A 16915-nucleotide genomic window follows, 5' to 3' on the forward strand; every position below is an offset into this window, starting at 1 on the left:
GTAGATTGCGTGTAGTCTACAGCATATCGTTAAAATGCCTGTAGAATTGTTGGGTTTTGATGCGGTTCCTCACAATGAAAAAAAAGATGGTCCGACGCAGACGGTGAGATGACTGCTGGCAGATGGTCTACTCAGCAACGGTCCAATAATCCACACGCAACAGCCAGCGCCCTCGAGGCTTCCAAACGGTCGAAATATCGAAGTGAGTCCGGTCGGCTGATCCTCAGCTCGCGCGACGGGAAGGCGAAGATGAAAATTGAGCGGAGATCCTAAGGGAGGAAGAGACTGAGCCGTCGAGGTCGAGGTGGACGGGAAGTGGTTCCCTTGTCTCGGAGTTTGATCTGCAGAACAAAGTTTCTGGTGTTTCTCGACAGACGGCTAGTTCCAGACAAACAAGAAGGCCAGGACAAAAAGGTCGGACGGTTGGGTAGAAGGGAAACAAGAAGCTGTTAGTTCTCCCGAGTCCTGAAGGCCTTGGTGTCGCAGGTTTTGGGTGTGGCCAAGCGGGTGGCTCGTAGTCGTTGGTCGGATTCGTTTGTGTGTGTGTGCGAGTGTGTCGTGGATGTCGTATCGCTCTCGGGCTATTACTGCAGCTCGTGTCGGTCGGGTCGGGAATTTCGGTGGAAGAGGGATAAGATGGGCAAATTGCCGCGTCTAGGAATCGAAGAGGATATTGCAATGAGCGACTCTGTGTTGTTTCTGTTCTTTCGATCTCGCGAGATTCAACGTTCCAGACGATGAGTAGCAATTCCACCTCGAAAGAGCGAAAAATGCACACACGGCACCAGAAGGAGAGAAGGAGGAGAGGAAAACGGAGACCAAGGGAGAGACCAGCAGAGCCAGAGAGGAAGAGAGGCGAATGGAAAAGAGTGGCACCCTCGCTCACCCTCGTCCGACTCTCTCTCTCAGAGCAGTCGAGCGCAGCACCAGCAGCAGTAGCAGCACCAGCACCCGCAACCCGCAGCAGGAGTCGACCAGGTACAGCCCAAGTTGCAGGCGAAGGAAACACGAGGCAGGGATTTGGGGAATCGTGACCGGGGGTTGCCAGGAACGTCCTGGTCCCTGGTCCGGGGTGGCTTGGACTGACGACGGACGAATCAGACGGTATTGGAACCACCTAATGGAGGACAGACCAGGGGGTTCCTGGACATCCACGGGCACCAGCGCCAAAGTAGAGGACGAGCCAAGAATACTTGGACAGGTGGTGAGACACTGCGGTGCCGCCCAGGTACAGGCCGACGACGCAGCTACCCTTGAGGCTGGATCCTAGTGCCCTTTTTTTGCGGTCCAGCGCGAGATTGGGAAAAGGGGGTGCCGGGTGACGAGCCTATCAGCAAGCCCAATTTCATCGTTCCTGGACACAGGTGGAGGGTGGCCCTGGGTGAGAAGGGGGCTTTGACGCCAGTCGGGTGGTACTCTACTACTCTCAGTCAGAAAGTCTCGTCCTCTTTTAAGACACATGGACCGGTAGCAGCCAAACGGTTGAACGGCCAGCAGTCAATCACTACGTTGACAACGGGCGGACCTCGTCCAGCCTACTCTCGCTCTAGTCCTGAACTGTGACTAGTGCTGGGCCTTGAGTATGCTCGTTGCTGAGTGTGCTGATGCGAGCCTGTGTTGTGCAGGTGTAAAAGCAAGTAGAGAGGCACGCCGCGCGCGCGTCGGTGAGTGTAAAGCAAGGAGAGAAAGGTCAGCCGTTGCAACTTGTAACTGCCAGTCAATCATCCGCAGTCAGTCGTCTGTCTCTCTTCGTTTTCTTCTTCCTCGGCCTCGTGCCGGATGTTCAAACTTCAAAGCTGCTCGTCACTCGTGGGCTTGTGGTCCGTGGTCCGTGGTCCGTCCGGGGTTCGACAGACTTTGACTTTGCGTCCAAGGATTGAGTGGGAGGGAGGACGGACGGGCACTGGCAGTGACGGACAGATCACACCAGACGACGGCTGACTGACAGCGGTCCGTTCGTTGCTTCGTTGGTTGGCTTGGCTCCTTCAGATTGATATCTCTCATGCCATGTGCCTGTTCTCCCGTTACTTGTCTAGACGAGGCATCAGCCCATCCCTTGGAGGAGTCGAAGGCCCCAATGATGCCAGATGGGCCCAATCAAGATCTTTCCCCTTCTAATAGACCATTCGATTGACGACAAGCACTGTCAGATCCGAGAGCCCCCAAATGGGTCGAGGGGCCGCCAGGTGGACGCCTACTCCCGGTTCTCGGCCTTCAATAATAATATTGAGACGCCTGCGGCCCTGCTACGGCACGGCGAGATGGAGCCTTCAAACAAATGGGGGCTGGAGGGCCACCGGGAAAGAGACCAGCAGCAAAAAAGAAAAGAGTGACTTGGATAAGAGGCCCGTAGCAGACTGTCAGTGGGCAGAAAGTTCGAGATTTTGGACAAAACTGACCGACTGCCTGGCGTCATACGGCAGTCTCTGTCTGCACAACCTTCATCAAATTGAATGAGTAATCCGCCGTCCGGTGGATGGATGGGCCGGGAAAGCTGGGGAAACTTGAAAGTCAAACGGGAGAGCACCGGCAGCGCAAATTGGGAGCAATCAAAAAACGGCATGTCGTCCGCTGTTGGATCTTTTGGGGCCCGTGGACGAGGGAGATTGACGCGGTGACTACCCGGGTCATCCAGATTGAGGTCTAGCGTGGCACCACGCACCGCATCCGAGCAGGTCCGGCGTCCAGGACGAGAGAATAACTTGGAAAAAAGAGTCTAGATAGCCACACGTTGATGTTGCGTCTTACCGTTTTGCACCTCGTGGGACAGTCCACCGAGATTGGGGGAGTCGAAAAACGCAGTGCAAGACCGAAAAGAGGGCGATAACATGAGCAAACGGGCATGGTCGCCAAGCCGCCTTCAAGGAGAGTAGGAGAGGGAATCCTCAGTTCCCATTCCCACTGCTACCGATGGCCGGGGGGAGGCCAGCAAGCCGCGGTAGGTGAATGCTCGTCAGGGTAGGGCCTGGATGGCCAGGCCTCTGGTCTTTTCCGTTGCTGCACTGGGCAAACGTGGGCGTTTCCATGCCCCGTCTTGGCTGGCTTGGCATCTTTTTGACTCTGTCATGCTCGAGATGGAGTTGAGATTGATGAGGTATTCGAGACTACCAGATTGTCCGCGAAAGAGAGAGATGGATGGATAAGGTAGGTAGGTAAGGTGGAAGAAGGTGAGTAAGTACCTCAGGTACCTAAGGTACCCACGTACAGCACAGTACGTACAGCAAGGTACGTACAGAGAAACGGCTGCGGGTGACGGATGCAAAGTACGTACTGCCTGTCCAATGGCATTCTGGCTGAAACGCGCTAGGCAAGTCAGCCCCTGCAGCAACCGACGATGCCCCTGAGCCACCATGACCAAAAACCGTCAAGTTCCCACCAGCTGACGATGCAACCGCAGCCAGTTCATTGGGGGGACCAAAATGTCGACCCTTTCCATTCTGGTTGAGGTGATGAAATGCCACCACTCACTTGCTCGCTCAGCACCCTGCCTGAACTTCGAGCACCTGCTTGCGGTGTGCCTTCTCAGCTTATCAGATGCAGACTGCAGCGCTGAGGTGAGGCTTGACGCCTGTAATTGTGTCTTCCAGGGGGCAATTCTGGTATGGGGGGCATGGGGGACCTGCTCTCAAGTAGAGTGCCTGTGTCCTTTTTAAGAACATTTCTCGATATATCCATCCCCGTGTGCATGTCCGCATATCCAATGAACCCCATCCACCTGCATCGGTCACATTCTAGTACACATGGTAAGCCGTTATTGTAATTTATATCTGTATCTGTTCGGGAAGGCACGAGGCATTTGAGAGAAAAAGGAAAGGCGAGGACGGCACACTGGCCGGATTCGCTCGAGCCCTTCTTATTCGCTTCGATGCACCATCCTCATCCCTTACTTACATCTAGATTCCATGGAGGTAGGTCCGCGGCCCACCGTCGAGCCGGCACGGCATTATCGGGAGGAGGAAAAGTCTCGAATCGCGTTGGGTTGGGCTCCAACGCCACGCAGCAGAGTGCCATAGACTCGGGCGCCCGAGCATCTGGAGTCATCCGCTGTTCGCACTCTCGATCAGAGGCAAGACTTCATCTTGATCAAAGCGGGAGTCGCATAAAGACAGAGAGTCCACACAGCTTGGGGCAATGACATCAACCCTTCTTGTGCGTAGCTATGCGTCAACGAGATGTAGGTTCACAATCCTCCCAAACATCAAGATCTTCGTTTCTGTAATTCCCCTCTGTGACTCCTTCCCCCTCCCCTATTTTCGCCGGCCCCATCTCTTCTCGTACCCGACCACGATCCTCGCCCATTCCACTGTACGCGACACAAGACGATGTCTGGTCTCTGTGGAACGTTCGAGGAAGGAGCCTAGCAGGAAGGACTAAGAATGTTCAATGAGGGGCCAACCGGGCGCCCGACTACCGAGTAAGGTAGGTCTTCGCCGCATCAGGTCCAGAAGAACTGAATAAATACCAAAATTCAGCTTCCTTAAACCTTTGAAGGATGAAGCTGCCCTCCTCGGGTCATCCCCACCCAAGCACCTCCTGGTTTAGCGAGGACGCGTATCGTAGAGAATGGCTGAGCAAGGGGGCGTTGTTAAACTCATCAATCTCGAATCCACGGCTCCCCTCCTGCTCTCTCAGAAAAATCTCATCAACTTCCAACGGTTTTGCCGGTCCATCCATCCCTCAATCACCCAAGGAACGTGCCTGCGTGCCTGTCAGTACGCAGCTCCCCATCTCAGGCTTTTCCGAATCGTCCGTACCCGCGGGCGCTTGCTCCCGGGAACATCCAAACTCGAACTTGCTTGTTAGTGCCAGCAGTTGTCACCAAGCATCCGAGCACGCTGACGGCTGCTGCAAAGAATGACAAGACAAGACAAGACAAGACAAGCCAGCCCTTCCTTCCGGCAACGATGAACCGGTCTGAAGTCTTCTAAACAGTCGATCCGATGAACGACCCCTCCTCCTCTCATCTCGTCTCTTGTCACTCATCATGCCAAAACCCCGCACAGAAGTTCGCTTCTCGTATTACCTACCTTACCGCATAAATCATCTCAAGTCTTGTCGTTTACGTGCTCCTTCTACCGCAGTAAATGACCTATCCCGTTCAACCCTTTCTTCCCGCCCGGCAAATACTCTAAAATCCTTGAATCAGGCTTTTTGCCTTTCTTCCTTGGTTCGGCGTGGAGACCCGGGCGATGCTTTGCAACAATGCAAGACATTGTGCGCCAAACTACGCATACCAGTGACAACCGAAGATGCCGACAAAAATCATAATAATAAGACATCTTATCATCCTTCTTCTCAACGGCCAACGTCTCGGCCGGCGCTATCGCAGAACTAGGCTTTCCCATATCCAGTGTATTCATAGGTAATCGCGAGGCGCCAAAAGAGTGTGAACGATTTCGACCTCCCGGGCGGCTGCGCAAAAATAGTCTCCCCATCACGAATTGCATGCACGCTGAGCTAATCTATCCAAATGAGCCTCTCTCCAAGCGCTACACATCCCACCGTGGTACGTCTGCGATTCTACCGTGGTAATTACGAAGCACCCAGGCAGCCACACAAACAGCACGACAGGACCACCCTTTCTAAAGTTGTGGTGTGGAAAGTGATCACCCGGCACGCTGCATGACATCGAATCGGATACTCTCCTTTCCTCCTCCCCAAGGTAGGTAGGTATTCTGCAATGCTCTTAACTGCGTACAGTACTTCACCTGTCCTTAGTCATCCCCGTCAACTCTGCAGCGGGAAACGGGCGAATGCACATCATCATTCAGAAAGCAGCCTCTTCCCAGCATGAACACGCCCCCCAATCAATCAAATCAATCAATCGTCTCTTTCTGCATCGCCACAGACCCCAAGACACGAGGATCGAATTGTGATTCGCGCACGCCCAGCACTTCTGTCCATCCACTCGCTCTCTCGTCGGTGGACCGAAATACGAACGACCTTGGGCATGTGATCTTCGCGCCGACCGAAAAAGATGCCATCGGCACTGCGTAAGCGCCCGAGATTTGGACATTGGGATCACATCTACGAACCGATTCATCAAGCCACACACAACGGTGCTACTCCGGACGCACACACTCATTGAAAGTCTCACTCCATATCCGTACACTCACTCCTTCGGATCCGATTCGTTCTTATCCACCCCAAAAAGATGAACATGAATGTCACTCGCTGCCATCACTGGCGAACGCAACTGGAACTAATCACCAAAATCTTCCTGCCCTTGACCTTTCCTTGCCGCTCTTCATTAAACTCAAAAAAAAAGGCAGAATGTCTCTTCCTCGTCACCTCCGTCATCTCGTGACCGTCATTATAGCCAGCGCGCGCCTGCGGGAATTCCCACTCGGCCCTTTATCGACTCATACCCCGTCGCTCCTATTGGTTTACTCAGAAGATGCCTTCTTTTGATCATTAGTCTTTCAGCCTTGTAATTAAATATGCATTTTCTTGGTGTATGGTCTATGCTGAATCTGTCATTTGCGAAATGTCACCATAGCCCAGGGAATCCATCAATGACGTTTGTCTTTGATGTCGTGTGCCTAGGTGATTCCTTTCTTTACTCCACGTTTAGTCTTCGACTGGCAAAGTGAATCCAAGTTGCAGATCGCGTCGCTCTCGAATCGTCAATGTCAGCACGGTTACTGCAACTAGGCGATTTGCTGAACGATTTAGGTAGGCGAGCAATCTCAATGGTATTTCTCAAGTTCCACCACCCTACGACTGTAATGGCAATCATCTCCTTGAACTCCAAAACAAAAAGCCGCTGCCTCTATGATGCGCTTCGCTTCTTCTTTCGCGGCCAAGTGTATATTGGTACGAATGCCGTTCGGGAACGTCCCCAAAATCCATCGCCAAGCCGATCTCTGGATTTTTCCCATCTAGTTCCACCTCGCGCCTGGGGTAAATGACGATTCCTCCTTTCCTCCGAGCATGGACGATTGTCCAGGACCCCTTCCCAATATTGTTCGCCATTTCAACAAGAGTGTGGAGTTTTATCCTCTCTTCCCCCTTCCTTTTCGGTTTTCTCTATTCAATATTTCGCCCCGTGTGGGCCAGACGGCCGATGTCGTACACAACTAGTACGGCCCCATCGTGATCTTGCCTAATCCATCCATGTCCTCCGGGCCCCTCAAGGCCCCCAGAACGACGGGGACGAGCAAAGCATTTTCTAAACGCTGGCAAAGGCATCTGGTGGTAATTGAGACTACGCGAGGCTTAGTATTGGTTTTCGAATGTTCCAGGTTTCGGGGTTTCTTACCTTTTTCTCGTGGAAGACTGCCAAGGCTCTGGTGAAATCCCATGCGACATCGGACAGGCACATTTCCGAGTAGGTGGGTGTCATTGTCGTCTGCTTCGATAGCTCGACGATCATGGCCTGTCGCTGTTCTTGCTCCTGAGCAGACGGAGCCGGTGCTTGGGCTTCGGCAACAAAGACGTTCGGAAGGGGATTGAAGGCTCTGAGGGAAATCATGTCGCTGACGACGCGGATCGGGTTGGTGTTGGGGCGTCCGGGTCCCAGAACGAATGTGCGCGAGAAGCTTCTCAGTCCTGTCTTGCCAGCTTTGTCGCACTCTTCGAATTGACCATGTACTGAGATGATCATGCCGTCCACGCCGCTTTGGGTTTGGCCAGAAGGGTCGGCAAGACCAGGCAGGAGATGGCAGTCCATGATGTATTTGCTGATGTCCGTCTTGATGTCTGGGTGCTGTGTCTTCGGGAGGTCGTTCCACAGATTCCAGATCGCCTCCCTGCCTGTGATCAGCCTGGCAGCTCGAGCGGCCGGCGTCGTAATCTTCATCAGATTGCGAGACTGCTTGATGTAGGATGACCAGGGCATCGGCTGCGGCTGGTTCTCGTCTCGAATGGCGCGCGTGTCGACCGCGAGAGAAAATTGGCTATTGTCGTCGTAGTACTTGGCAAGGAGAGCAGTGCGGTCGGTGTCGAAACCAAGGAAGAATTCCAACAGGAAGGCTTCTCCAATGCCGTTGGCGTCCCGGAAGTCGGGCCCACGTTGAGGGATCGGTTTCGGGCGGCCAGCTGCCTTGAGTTCCGCAATTCGTTCCGGTGTCAATTGCTCACCGTTCAGAACTTGCAACTTTGGGAAGAAGTGCAACAGCTCGAGCACGACTTTGGGGTCCGCGATCGGAATCGGATTGCCCGTCAGATACAGAGTCTCAAGCTTCTTGAGCTTCGATCTCCATCTTGACAGGCCTGCGATGTTGTCGATCTGGTTCCCGCTAAGATCAAGATTCTTGAGATCAGGGAAGGTATCCGCCATCTCTTCGACTTGCGCGACTGTATCAATGTTGTTGTTGGCCAAGCTGATGCTGTGAATTGCATCAATCTTTTCCTGTGCTGTTTTGAACAGTTCGTCGCAGATTCTCATCATGACCTTGAAGAGCTTCTCAGCTCTATCCTTGGATTCCAGCATTCCCATTTGGATCAAGCCTTCATCTTTGTTCAGAGCGTCAAGTCGCAGAAGCTTGTTCTCCATATCGTATCTGAGTGACATGATGCCTTGGAGTTTTTGCTTTGTTTCCTGTGCGGCAGCAGATGCCTCATTTGCTTTGGCCATGGATCCGTCACTATCGGTGATCTCCAGCTGAGTACCGGCAAATGTAAACGAGTTGACCTTCAGGATTTCTTCCGCATCTTCCTTGCTTGCCGCAACGCTGACCAAATCCCCCTTCAGACTTGACTATTGAATGTTAGCGATTTTCGTAGCTTATAAACTTCACCCCAATCAGGAGGGGGCATAAGCAGCCGGTATGAGCTATTTGTTTCTCGTTTCGCGGAGTAACTGGCGTTTCAACGAGGCTGGATCATTCGGCGTCCCTATGTAGTTCCCCCAAGCCTCACAGCAACGCGACATACCTTCTTGATGTGCACCGTTTTATTGCGACCGGACAGAGTTGTGGCTTTCCGCTCCAGAAACATGATCAGATCCCGCAGTCCACCGTCGTTGTTGCTCGCAGCTTTGCTCTCCTTCAAACCCTTGACACTGAGCCAGACGAGACCAGGTCCCTGTCCTTTCCTTCTCGATACCAGGTCATTTCCATCGCCAGTGTCCAAGTGTCGAGCAATCGCCTGGTGTACTTTCGAGCCGGGTTTAGTGGGCGGACCGTTGGATCTCGCCGATCGTTGAGGTCTCGAATTGTTGGAATCGTCCGACGGTCCTCTGTTGACGTTGTTTGAACGGCGAGTGCTGCTGGCTCCAGCGCCGCTTCCCATGTCGAGATCTCCATCCCTGTCGGTTTGGGTTCTGCCACCTTTGCGCTTCTGGATTCCACCGCCGCGCGAGGTTTTGGCACCCAATGTGGAGTTGCGACCCTCGCGTGCTGGTCCCGATGGAGTGCCGCGAGGAGCTCTTGGAGGCGCCATCTTTGGAGTGGTGCAACGAATAAGATGTAGCTAGAGGTGATTGTAGGTCGAGGACGTTCGTGGGTAGAGAATGTTCGTAGGTTGTTTTCGCTTGTTTTTTTTTTTCGCTGAAGGGTACACGTTTGAGCGAGAGCGAGATGACAGCGCGCTTCCAGAGAAGTCAAATAAAGCCTGTCGAATCCTCAAAGGTTTCTCTGAATTAGTGTCAAGCGAAAGACGGTTGTGTTTCGCTGTGTCGCGGACAGCTTCAGAAGACAAAGGCCGGATGGGCCAAGGCGCAGACTCGTGGGCCGCCGTAAATAGAGTATGTAAAATCGGTATCGCTTTGAGCCCTCGACAGAGAAGAATGTAAGAAAGCCGTCGATGCGGATCTCTGCAAAGAATGCGCGGTTTTAGGGGTGGTGTCGCAGGTTATGGGTGAGTGATGAGGTGACGGAGAAAGCAGTGAAGAAATTCGTCGGTCGCGAAGAGCAGTGACGTTTGGGTCAGCCCCACTACAGACCTCCTCCACCAGGTACATAGGCAGGAACGCTCCGGTCGCATGCGACCTCCCTCAAATCGGACTAGCCGATTTACGTTTTGGCCAGCCACGCGCCTCACTCTTTATAGTTTACCTCCTTACATAATCATTGGAAGGCAGGCACCTACCTAGGCAAGCAGGATGTCAAGGCAGTCATTGGATGTCGATTTCTTTCCCACGGCTGCCTATTTGGTCTCCCTTATGAAGCTATGGTAAGGTACGGCTTCGCAAAGGAACGGTCAACAAGTGAGACCTTGGGAAAGCTCCTTTCAGGAAGTAGACGAACATGCCTACCTGGTTTTCCTTGTTTGGTCACCCATGTGTCAGCTACCCACCGCCGATGATTGGCACAGCAGTATTGCGAATAAGCGAGAGGAAGCCTTTGATGAGTCTACGGCAATCATAAAGACAAAGGTTCATGGGAGTAAAATGAATGACGCCCGAGTATCACTTCGTTGAAGCTTTACCTGGGAGGGAATAAGTACAAAGCATTGTGAATTGGTCTCAGGGGAGGGAGGGCACCAAAGTGCCTCAGGTACCTCGTCCTCTGCCCCGGAGTCTACACATAAACTGATAATGACCCCCCCTAGTTGAGGTGGGAGTCCCGTGCACTTCACCTGAAAGTAACGGAAAAATACATACTCCAGGAACCCGAAGACTATCTATAATCCGAATCCTAGCCAATGACCCGAACCCTGGCCGATCCTAACCTCTAACCCTAACCGTATTAGGCTAAAGCCGTGCACGGGACTCCCACCTCAACTACCTACCTAGGGGGGGTCATTACTACGGTATCAGGCCAAAGTTTAACCCCCTTGTCAGGTATCTTCGCCCATGCTTCTCGAGATTACATCAGCAGCATTACTTTCGAGATTCTTGTGCACGTCGAACAAAATTTTGGCCATTGAGAGTCACTGCTCTACCCTGGTCAGACCCACACTACCTGGTAGGGAGTTTAAACATACCCCTAAGGACCAAGTAGGTATCAACTTATCGGATCACTCCTGGGGCGCCTGAGACCCTGGGGAGCTTGAGTTCTCAACTCTATTTGCAATTACATAAGCAAACTTGATCATGTGACTCAGATACGCTTTCGCGCGACGACGCGTCTACGGCGGAAAGTGATGTACTAGGCGTAAAGAGGTTGCCACCGCGCCTTTGATTACTGGGTCGACTATCTCACGAACATCCTCGCCAAAGTCCCAAGCATCGTGAGATCGCCGTTTCACAAATAGACCGCACTATGATCGCATCTCAAAGGTGATTCAGTGACTGATTGATTGAGTACCAATCATTCTTCCGCGAAATGGTTTCAGACGAATACGATGACGATCTCGCAGACGAGGATTTGGTCGAGGCACTCAGTCAGAGCCAAGTCATACCTGCGAGCTCGGGCATCAATGTACAGAATGGCAGAACTTCGTCTGTTGCCCAAGCCCTGGCACCATCTTATAGCCGGGCCAACGCTGGACGTCAGGCGCAACCATCTGGTCATAATATAGGACCAAGAGTAAGTTGGCTTGCTTATTGACTTTCACGAGAAAAGCATGTGCTAACAAGCACCTCAGAACACGGCAAAGACAGTGGTTCAGCCTCTCGGGACCGAGTTGGATGATTTGCCTTCAGACGCATTCTCCTCTTCACCGGAGCCTGTTGCACCACTCGCCAGAAACGGACTAACACGCACTTCATCATCAAACTTTCGCCAGACAACTTTACTAGGCGGCAGAGTGGCAGATGATGCCTCAACTCAGGCGCAGCAGCCAGGCTTTGGTCGTGTCTACCGAGGAGACAAGCCAGTGGAGGCCCCTTCTCAACACGCCATAAATCGTGAGGCCATGAAGACATGGATATATCCCACCAACCTAGGAGCCACGAGAGATTACCAGTTCAGTATCGTCAAAAACGGTCTGTTCAACAATACACTCGTCGCGCTACCTACAGGTCTCGGCAAAACGTTTATTGCTGCAACGGTGATGCTCAACTACTACCGTTGGACAAAGGACGCAAAGATCGTGTTTGTTGCGCCTACGAAACCTCTCGTAGCTCAACAAGTCGACGCTTGCTTCAATATTGTGGGCATACCCCGGTCAGAGACTACTCTTCTCACTGGCGACACGGCGCCCACTCTCAGGGTAGACGAGTGGGCGTCAAAGCGGGTGTTTTTCATGACGCCGCAAACTCTTCAAAACGACATTTCACACGGCTACGCAGATCCGAAATCCATTGTACTCTTGGTAATTGATGAGGCTCATCGAGCAACGGGCGAGTACGCGTACGCAAAAGTGGTGAAGAGGATACGCCAATACAATCCATACTTCCGTCTACTTGCCTTAACAGCAACACCAGGGTCCAAGGTCGAGACTGTGCAAGAGATTATAGACAATCTCGGAATATCCCACATCGAGATCCGCACAGAGGATTCGATTGATATTCGTCAATACGTTCATTCGAGGAATGTCGAGCAAGTAGTACTCGACCCCTCGGATGAGATGTGCGAGATCAAGGAGCTATTCACGAAAGCCCTGAAACCGCTGATGGATAAGCTGACCCAGCAAAACATCTACTACGGAAGAGATCCAATGGCGATTACGACATATGGTCTGGTGAAGCAGCAACAAGATTGGTTCGCCAACGTCGGCAGAAGAGCCAACCCTGGGGTACAGTTCATGATGAGGGCTATCTTCAGTATCTTGCAAAGCTTGGCTCACGCGATCAAACTACTCAACTTTCATGGCATCAGGCCTTTTTACGAAAACCTCAAAGAATTTCGAAGCGAGATTGAGGACAAGGGAGAAAAGGGCTCCAAATACAAGAAGCAAATTGTTAACGACTCGAGCTTCCAGGAGATGATGACCAGGGTGGAAAAGTGGCTTCGCCTAGACGGCTTCGTCGGGCACCCAAAGCTTGCCGCTCTCCAGGACACCGTCCTAAATCATTTCATGGATGCCGGTGCGACTTCCACTCGAATTATAGTGTTCAGCGAGTACAGAGACAGTGCCGAAGATATCGTCAAGGTACTGAATGTGCACAAACCGCTGATCAAAGCCACTGTCTTCGTGGGACAAGCCGACTCGAAGCGATCCGCAGGCATGAAGCAGGCCGAACAAATTGCGACAATACAAAAGTTTAAAGATGGCGAATACAACGTCCTGGTCGCAACGTCCATCGGAGAAGAGGGACTGGACATTGGCCAAGTCGATTTGATTGTTTGCTACGACGCCTCGTCCTCGCCTATTCGTATGTTACAACGAATGGGTAGAACGGGCCGAAAGAGGGCTGGAAATATCGTGCTACTATTGATGAGGGGCAAGGAAGAGGATGCCTTTGCCAGGTCGAAAGACAACTATGCGGAGATGCAAAAGTTGATCTGCGAAGGGAGCAAGTTTAACTTCCGTCACGACCTTTCCACTCGCATCGTACCTCGGGAGATCCGCCCGGAGGTGGACATGCAGCATATTGAGATCCCCATCGAGAATACGCAGAACCCGTCGCTCCCAGAGCCCAAGAAGGGAAGAGCGAGGAAGAAACTGCCGCCCAAGAAGTTCCACATGCCCGACGGTGTCGAGATGGGCTTCGTGAAGGCGTCTGCCATCGGCAAACCCGGTGCGGCGCCCAAAAGAGGCCGCCCCAAAAAGCAAGAGCAAGAGCAACAGCCGACGGAGGCTGACTTCATCACCGACGTGCCCTCGCTCGATTCGGTCATGCTCACAGAAGCGCAACTGGTCGAGTTGGATAAGGTGTACCGGTCGCTACCTGCCAGTCGGACAAAGATTGAAGAAACAGAGATGCCGGAGCTGACGTCGTACCCCTTGCTCCAGCGCCGACTTCGACCGGTCAGCAAGGTTCAGCACAGCCAGCGTACCAAAAGGTACGTTAAGTTATGTCAGAAGTTTGCCAAGAATCAAGATGAGAGAAATCGTTGGGTGCGCCGTTTCGGGGAGGAAGACACGACCCGGTACGAGGAGATTCCCGTGCCATCGTTTGCGAGCGATACAGAAGATGGAGCGTCGGGTCCTGGGCCTCTGGGGCAAGCCACGACGGCAGTGTCGTCCGACGAAGACGAGCCTATTGAGGAGTCACCGCCAAAGAAACGTCGATCGACCGGGACCACAAAGCGCGCCGCAGCATTCGCATCCGCTTCAGCCCTAGTCGACGACGAGATGGATGAGACCATGGACGAGGAATCGCCTCCCCGCCGCCCGCCAAAGAAGACCGCAGGAAGAGGACGAGGCAGGAAGGCTTCAAAGAGAGTCGCCCGCGGCATCAACAGCGACGAACTAGGCGACGCCTGCGACAGGGACAGCGACGCGATGGAGACGGACGGCTCAGACAGCGGAGGCGACCTGCTCGACTTTGTCGTCTCGGACGACCACCCCGTCTCCAGTATCCAGCCGACGTCATCGACGCTCGCGACGAGTCCCATCGTGATCTCTTCCGCAAGGCCACAGCCCAAAGGAGTTGCTCGGCCGTTTTATGTACCGACTGAGTTTCCAGGGACGCAGGAGTCTGTGGATTCGTTGCCGGACCTTGATGGCGTGCTGATGAGCAGCAAGGGGAAGAAGATACTGGGTTTCGTGGATCCAGAGGATGATGGGTCTGAAGTGGATGCTACTCCGCGAGCGCAGGGCGGTGGACGGCTGCAGAGGAGGCGGCCGGTGTTTGACAGTGATAGCGACGAGTGATGTGGTCATTAGGTCACTTGAGAGTTCTTCATGCTCGGAGTACGGATCATAATGTATCAAAGACGGTAAGGGGACATCACTAGCTCAAGGACACAAGCACAAGGGACGGATAACGATTGAATGAAGATATATTGATCTCGCTCTGACCTACCTCGGTCCTCTGCAGACCATAATACCACCTCTACACCCCTCATACATCCTATACCCAACCCTGCAATCCAACGTCTGAACAACGACGCTCGCGTAACTTTCCTAACGATACCAAGTCAGTAAAGCAATCCCTTGAGAAGCAAGCCGAATGCAAAATAAGACAAATTTGGACCAGTAAATGTCAGAAACCCGATTTAAAAGCACAACGTTCCCACCTCACCCCCCGCCGCCCCCTACCCCCCCGACAAGAACCCAAGGACAGCACGTGACGATGCAATCTTCCCCAGGCCCCAATAACGCCGGAGTTTCAAGATAGGAGGTTCTCACGAGAGGCGAAGCCGAGGAGCCAAAACCAGAAAAAAAGTACCCAGGAAAGAGGAAAGTCAAGGGAATCCAAAGTCCGAAAAAGAGAAATAGAGGAAAAGGAAAGAATACTGAGGGAAAAAAAACCACGACTCTCCCAACCCGAACGAAACACTCCACGCTGCCCGACCATCCCCTTTCCTACAAACACCCGACAGCACGACCACTTCTCCCCAAAAGGCGCAGAGCTCCCAGTGGAGAGTGCGCCTCAAAGGTTTGGAATAAGGAGGGTGTGCTTTTGGTCGGGGAGTATTTGGTTCCGGCGGGCAGCGCTTGCATGGAGGCGAGTTCAAGATCGAAAGATTCGCGTCGTGGTCTTCCTGTTCTTCCTTCTCCTTTCCCGTCTTCCTCTCTTCCTTCTTTCGTCTCCCCCTTCTTCTTCCCCACCCCGGTATCCCTCCTCATGATTTTGTTTGGAATGCTCGGGGCGTCTCAGACGGCTCTTCCTATGAGTATAAAAGGTTTTGATGGATTCATCATATCATGGTCGTGTTCCCTCTCTCCCCAAGCTTGGTTGCTTTGGGGGGAAGGAGATATTTCGAAAGAAATAGGGAATGGGAATGGAGCTTACCTTTTTCCCTGTTAGACTTCGGTAAACTGCATAGTCTGCATGATAGTCTAAAAAAAGGAGAAAAGAAAAAGTCTCGCTCGCGTCGAGGTCGGTGCTGAGCTGTCGGGCCGGCGACGGTACCACGAGGTTGAGGTAAGGTGAAGGTTGAGGTTGTTGGAAAGAAAATTTCGCAGCCGCGTTTTTGGGGGGGGAAGAAAATGGAAGGTGACGAGGTGGGGCACGGGGACGGGAGCTCTTGAACGGCGGCAGCAGCTGCCAGTGGAGAGCTGGAGCGAGGACCGCACAGGGAAAGGTCGGCTTACCTAAGGCAGCAACATGCTCCAGAAGCGACCACTTTCACCCCGGAACTACCTTATGCTCGCGACAGTATACACACTCTCGGAAGCCAGGGTAGTAGGGCCCTCATACTAAAGGCGACCTTCGCACCATTTCATGTATGCATAGTGCTCCCGGGAGAGCTTGAGTGCTGTTACGTCATTCGACACATGGACTATATCCAGAGTCCCCCCGACCCGGACGGAATTCGGCCCAACGGGCAACGGTCACGGGCACAAACGGCTACAATGCTGACAAGAGCACACCTACCTACCTACGCTACATTTCACTGCATTCAAAAAGTCACAATCAAAGCTGAACCTAGCACCGATGTCTCACACAATAAGTAATGAGATTCGATCCTATCTACTTTTTGGGGGAAATGGGGGGGTATCTATCTAACTGCCTAATGTTCCTCCAAAATGTCCTTCAAAAATGTCCCTCCAAACAACCAAGCATCAAACCCCGTGCAAGGGAAAGATTGACTCGAAATACCCTTTTCCAAAATAACTCAGCCGGACAAAAGAGCCCTTCCTCGTGTTCAGATTGCAGATCCATCCTCAGATCCCTCCTTCGTAGTCAATGTCTCCCAGCCGATCCCCGAGGCGAGGCCAAATATACCACAACCGGCTCTTTCCCCCGTATGCCCGCCCCTCTGACGTTGAGGAAAGTAGGTGAGACAACACTTGGCTTCGCCGCAAAGACTCATAGCTACTCCCACAACCACCACGTCATTCATGTCCCTCTCCCCGCGGAGGCCCGAATTAGTTTCGGGACACTGCGTTTCCAAGTCTCACTCCCCAAGGTAGAGCTGCTGTGCCTTTGCTCCATGTTTTTGCCGTTGTTATTGGTGTTTGGTGTTGGTGTCTTTTTTTCTGTGCCTCTGAGAACCCAGAGCAAACTATCCATCAGCGAACACGAGACTAC

At 52.8% G+C, this 16915-nt stretch overlaps 2 protein-coding genes across 2 annotated transcripts; one reads left to right on the forward strand and one right to left on the reverse strand.

The window, feature by feature from the left end:
- Positions 1-7171: 7171 nt before the first annotated feature.
- On the reverse strand, positions 7172-9904 carry CLUP02_05925 (TAP domain-containing protein; the record flags this gene model as incomplete). Its single annotated transcript, XM_049284930.1, has 5 exons — positions 7172-7207; positions 7262-8701; positions 8878-9414; positions 9505-9757; positions 9819-9904. The coding sequence occupies 5 exons, from the start codon at positions 9902-9904 to the stop codon at positions 7172-7174; spliced, it is 2352 nt and encodes a 783-aa protein (XP_049142073.1).
- Positions 9905-11210: 1306 nt separating this feature from the next.
- On the forward strand, positions 11211-14589 carry CLUP02_05926 (type III restriction enzyme; the record flags this gene model as incomplete). Its single annotated transcript, XM_049284931.1, has 2 exons — positions 11211-11414; positions 11473-14589. 2 exons carry the CDS (start codon positions 11211-11213, stop codon positions 14587-14589), a joined length of 3321 nt encoding a protein of 1106 aa, XP_049142074.1.
- Between the last annotated feature and the right edge of the window lie 2326 nt (positions 14590-16915).

Source organism: Colletotrichum lupini, chromosome 3 (assembly GCF_023278565.1).
Source record: "Colletotrichum lupini chromosome 3, complete sequence".
Taxonomy (NCBI): Eukaryota; Fungi; Ascomycota; class Sordariomycetes; order Glomerellales; family Glomerellaceae; genus Colletotrichum; species Colletotrichum lupini.